Genomic DNA, 5,871 nt, shown 5'->3' with positions numbered 1-5,871 from the left:
TATATATTCTTTTTTTTGAAAGAATGCTTTCTTAGCACCTCACTCAAAGCTAGAGCACTCAAGTTATATTAACTGTTTTCTAACTGAGCCAAGCCTCTCGCCGTGCCGTCTCAGTGTGTGGGGTGTTAAGACAGTCCTGGTTCTCTGAATGGACAGTCTTCTCCCCCTCCCTTGACTCAGATGCTATTAATCAGGACCGTGCACAGTGAGTCTCACTAAAGGACCTACTGTGGACAACCGGGTCTTTGTGTTCTTCCCCGAGTTGGGTTTGACTCACATCAGTCCTGAGTTACTGTGTTTATTCTTCATGATTCCTTAGGTTCATGATTTACATTTATAATATGTTAGATTTAGGATTTGGGGATAAGAGACCCGAAAAGGCACACTGCAAACCACCACCATGGTTCTTTTGATTACCTCATAGTCCCAGGACATGCTGCTGGCCAGCGCATAACACATTTATTATCATAAATGGCAACTCCTCAGTCTCCTTCACACGAGAGCAACCCAGGCAAGGCTTCCAAATTAATAATCTTTTGGGGATTTTTCTTAGCTGCAATGGAAATCTGGTGCTGGATTCTAGAAATCGTGGAAAAGAAGGTAGCAGGGGGGTTCTATTTACTTCTGATAAGCCATCATTTGTTGCTTAGTTGCAAACAAAGGCAAAGACTGAGTGTGTAGTTGCAAAACATAAAACATGCTCCAAAGCAGCCAGGAAGCAAAAACATTCAAATACAACTCTGTTCCCTAAACATTTTTCAAACACACAACATGTGCTGGACACGAAGCTAGGCACTCACTAGAGACATAGTAACACAGCATGCCTTTCTTGCTCAAGGAGCTCACAACATCCGAGAGGGTAGGAATATTTAACAAAGAATTCTAGTACTCTAGTATAACTTTAGGCTTCATGTAAAGCTGGTTTTGCAAACGCACAGAATAGGAGGCAATCAACTCTACAGGAGGAGGTTAAAAGAAGTTTCATAGGCAGTTTGGCTTCACTTTGCAGGATGCATAAATTTTCACCTGCAATTTGAAGGAATATATTTTAGGCCGAGGAAATTGCCTGAATGAAAACAGAAAGCGTGAAAATACAAGCGGCATGCAGTAACGCATGCAGGGTCCAATGTGGCTGGAGTGGAGACTACTGGGAGAGGAGGTGACAGGCGAGAGTGGAGAAATTGATTTAAAGTACAATCACATCCAAAAACTTTGGAATGTATAGGATAGAACCAGGAAACAATCAGGCTTTTTAAAAACACAGGCTTGCAAGGAAAAAGGTATGTTTTAGAAATACGACTGGCTATGTGGAGCATAGATAGAAGAAAGAGGCTGACTATGTGAAGGTAGAGTTGCTTCCAGATATTAAGAAACAGATGCCCTAACAAACAAAACTAGTCCGTAACAGAAGACTTGCCAGTTTGATGATGGCACCATGAAATGCAGACTTGAAACATTGGAATTTTAATTCCTAAAATCCCTGTGGAACTTGTAGTTTAAGAAGCACTGTTTTGGTCACATTAAAACAGCATGAATAATAATCCACAAAAATGTAAAATTCTCGCCCTAGCTGATTGGCTCAGTGGCTAGGGCAGTGGTCGGCAAACTGCGGCTTGCGAGCCACATGCAGCTCTTTGGCCCCTTGAGTGTGGCTCTTCCTAAGCCTTAGGAGTACCCTAATTAAGTTAATAACAATGTACCTACCTATATAGTTTAAGTTTAAAAAATTCGGCTCTCAAAAGAAATTTCAATCATTATACTGTTGATATTTGGCTCTGTTGACTAATGAGTTTGCCGACCACTGGGCTAGGGTGCCAGCCTGCAGACTGAAGAGTCCCAGGTTCGATTCTGGTCAAAGGCACATGCCTGAGTTGTGGGCTCGATCCCCAGTGGGGGTTGTGCAGGAGGCAGCCAATCAGTGATTCTCTCTCATCATTGATGGTTCTATCTCTCTCTCGCCCTCTCCCTTACTCTCTAAAATCAATAAAAATATTAAAAAAAGAAAAAAGGGTACCAAGACCATTTAATGGGGGAAAGGAGAGTCTTTTTTAAAAAATGGTTCAGGCCCGGTCGGTGTGGCTCAGTGGTTGAGCGTCAACCTATGAACCAGGAGGTCATGGTTCCATTCCCAGTCAGGGTACATGCCTGAGTTGCGGGCTCGATCCCCAGTAGGGGGCATGCAGGAGGCAGCGGATCAATGATTCTCTCATTGATGTTTCTCTCTCTCTCTACTTCTTCCTTCCTCTCTGAAATCAATAAAAATTTAAAATAAAAAATGGTTCAGGAAAACTGGATATCTACTTGCAAAAGGATGAAGCTGGACCCATTTGTTACATCATATGCAAACATTAACCAAATATGGGTCAAAGAACTAAACTTCAAGAGCTAAAACTATAAAACTCTTAAATGAAAATATAAGAGAAAGCCTTCATGACCTTAAACTTGGCAATGATTTCTTGGATATGATACTAAAGTACAGGCAACAAAAGGAAAATACAAATTAGACTATGAAAAGGCAACCCATAGAATGGAAGTAAATATTTACAAATCGTGTATCCAATAAGAGCTTAACACCCAGAATATATAAAGAACTGCCACAACTTAACAACCAACAACAAAATAAAACCCAATTCAAGAATGGACAAAGAACTTGAATAGACAGTCCTCCAAGGATATACAAATGGCCAATACACACATAAAACAATAATCAACATCTTAGTCATTAGGGAAATGAAAATCAAAATGACAATGAGACACTAGTTCACATCCATTGGATGACTATTATCCAAAAATAGGGGAAGGGAGTAGATAAATTATAACTTTCACGCATTACTTCCAGGAATGTAAAATGGCCTAGTCCTATGGAAAACAGTATGGAGGTTCCTCAAATGAGTTAAACACAGAACTACCTTCTGATTCAGAAATTCCAATCCTAGGTATATACCCAAAGGAATTGACAGCAGACTCAAACAGATACTTGCATACCAATGATCAAAGCAGCATTATTCACAACAGCCAAAAAGTGGAAACCTCCAAGTGTCTATCAACAGATGAATGGATAACCAAAACGCAGTTTTTATGTACAGCAGAATCAGTATTCCACTTAATCATCCACCAAAAGGAATGAAGTATATGCTGCAGCATAAATGAACCTTGCAAACATTGTCCTAAGTGAAATAAACCAGACCCAAAAGGTCAAATATATTATAATTTCACTTATATGAGGTACCTAGAATAGTCACATTCAGAGACTGAAAGTGGAATGGCGCTTCCCAGGGGCTGTGGGGAGAGGAGGAGAGGAAGTAATTATTTAATGGTTATGGGATTTCTATTTTAGATGATGAACAAGCTCTGGAAGTGGACTGTGGTGCTGGTTGCACAGCAACATGAATACACTTAATGCTACTGAAACAAACGCTTAAAAATGCGTATAATGGTAAATTCTAAGTTATGTATACGTTACTACAATTAGAAAAGAAAAACAGCAGGATAGTCCAATTCTGACTAGATGAGTTTCTACTGGGTAAAGAACACTGAGTTAACATGTAGGAAGATCCGCTCCTTTTCAGGTCCTGGTGGGAGTTAACTGCTGGAAGTCATTGCAAGGCTGAAATGCACAGGCCGTCCCTTCTCACTAGAGCTGGTCAGGATGCTCAAAGACAAAGCAAACTTACATTGCAGTTTGATGAGCCATCGAATGTGGGGTAAGAGCCTTCCGGCCAGTCGGCAGGGTCCAAGGCAGTTGACTGCCGGTGCTGGGCCTCGTACTCCTTGAGCTGCCACGAGAGGAAAAAGAAGATTGAAATGGAAATAATCGCCGACACTGTCTACCAAGCAGCAGAGAGAACACTGTGGCACCTTCCTCATGCCACTATAGGTGACAAAGTGCCAGCCAGCCAAAGGCCAGGTTCACAAAACCAAAAGAAAGACCCACGCCCTGCCCTGTGGCTTTTCATCTGACTTAAAGCAACAGCCACACTGACTCTTTGTATTCTGTCTTCCGAAAAGAACCTCCATTTCCTCCCTCTGACATCAAAACTCATCTCTCACAGTTCAATGTAAGTTTTATAGCAAAATTTGTTTGCTGTTCGGCCTCTGAATTACCTCTCTTTGTAGAAGACACGATACAGTAGACTATGAACATTTGAACAAAGGCAGTGAAAGCCTGAAACTGATATTTTAAAATCATTTGCTCTTCTTGTTCTAGATTGTTTAAGTGACCAGTTCAATGTTAACACCTAATAAATACAATGGGATTTACTGGGGACCCTTGTGGGTGACAGGAAAAGAACAACGGATCTAGAATATGTGCAGAGACATTGAGAGTTGGCGTTTAGAAACTACTTTTTTTGAAAAATACAAAAAGACAAGTGAAATATTATAGAAAATTGGCAAATGTGAAAAGTTCCAGGTGTGTTTTCATAAAACACACAGAAATTTAACTCTGCTACATACTACAATGAAACCGTCACGCATTAAAATTTTACTATAAAGCACTTTTTATATATGAATTTAAGGCACTGGTCAAATCTTGTTCCATGAATAAAGCCACCAAACAATGGAAACATCTGACCTGACAGCCCAGGACACGGTGTCACACTGCCCTCAACCACTGGGGCTCCGTGGACATGGCAAAGCCACCAAACTGACAATGTCCCCCCAGCTGCTTTCCAAAGCATCACCTCTGCTATGAAATTCTTTATGTGGGCACATGTGACAGGAGCTGGACCAGGCAGAGGCAGACAGTATTGATTAAAGAGCAAGAGCTTAGCTGCTGAGAGCTGTGCCTCAGTTCTTCCATCAGGAAAATGGGCATGACAGTGAGTCCATCTCACAGGCCTCTACCAGAACTAAGAAAAGACAGCGAAGCTCTTAGCACACTGCTCTTGTGCAAGAGAGTATTACCATAGCATTACTATCGCCCCGTGGTCTCGGATAAAGGAGAGCTCACACTGACTCCAGGCATTTGCACTTTTGCTATCAGGGGCACTAATCTCACTTTAATCTTTCTAGTACTTTAGGGCATTGCATTAGTATTGTTCTAATCTTTGTAGAATGTTTACACGATGTACCAGAATGCTTGATATACTGGTTTCTGCAATGCTGATTTCTTACTGTATTATCGGGATAGCAGCCACCTGAGCAACCTGGGTTACTTATTTACTCCAAGTCTATGTTCTACTTTTTTTGTAATCCTCACCAGAGGGTATCTTTTCCATTGCTTTTCAGAGAGAGTAGAAGGAAGGGAGAGAGGGAGGGAAAAAGAAGGAGAGACAGAGAGAAACACATCAATGTGAGAGAGACACATCAATTGGTTGCCTCCCACACATGCCTCAACCCAGAGTGGGGAGCAAACCCACAACCTGGGTACATGCCCCTGACCAGGAATCGAACCAGTGACCCTTCGGTGCATAGCTGTCATTCTCACCACTGAACAACACTGGCCAGGGCTTATGCTCTACTTTTATACTCAGCCTTAGCCCAGACTCCTAGGAGCCACTAAATAAACTTAATCTTTAAAAACAAGACAAATTCCTAATTAGTCAATCATAAACAGAATTAATATTTTTCTTCCACTATCTGTTCATTTCCATCATTTACTTTGGGGCCTAAGAGTACCTGTATTTCTTCTAATATAGATTCCAAATTGGCCACTTATTTTTATAGTTATCCTAATTTCAACAGGCTATGTGTTTTATTAGTGATCCCGTTACAAAATACAATCTCTAAAAATTTTAAAGTACATTTTATGGGAAAAAACCCCACCTGGTTTTATTTATAATTATATTTTTATATTCCACTTTGCTCCTTAAGAAGTGTTGACTTAAATATAACTTCATGAAGGAAAAACAACTGATCATTTCAATTGAG

General features: G+C 40.7%; 1 protein-coding gene across 6 annotated transcripts in view; it reads right to left on the bottom strand.

The window, feature by feature from the left end:
* SASH1 (SAM and SH3 domain containing 1) overlaps positions 1-5,871 on the bottom strand; it is a 299,036-nt gene that overhangs the window by 56,892 nt on the left and 236,273 nt on the right. For all 6 annotated transcript variants that reach the window (XM_014531305.1, XM_005883721.2, XM_014531308.1 and 3 more), the window contains exon 8: positions 3,675-3,776. In XM_014531305.1, the coding sequence (XP_014386791.1) occupies positions 3,675-3,776 (102 nt within the window). The remainder of the gene's footprint in view (positions 1-3,674; positions 3,777-5,871) is intronic.

The sequence above is a fragment of the Myotis brandtii genome, unplaced genomic scaffold (genome assembly GCF_000412655.1).
Source record: "Myotis brandtii unplaced genomic scaffold, ASM41265v1 scaffold8, whole genome shotgun sequence".
Taxonomy (NCBI): domain Eukaryota; kingdom Metazoa; phylum Chordata; class Mammalia; order Chiroptera; family Vespertilionidae; genus Myotis; species Myotis brandtii.
Note: the sequence above shows the minus strand (reverse complement) of the source record. Positions and strands in the feature narration are given on the sequence as shown.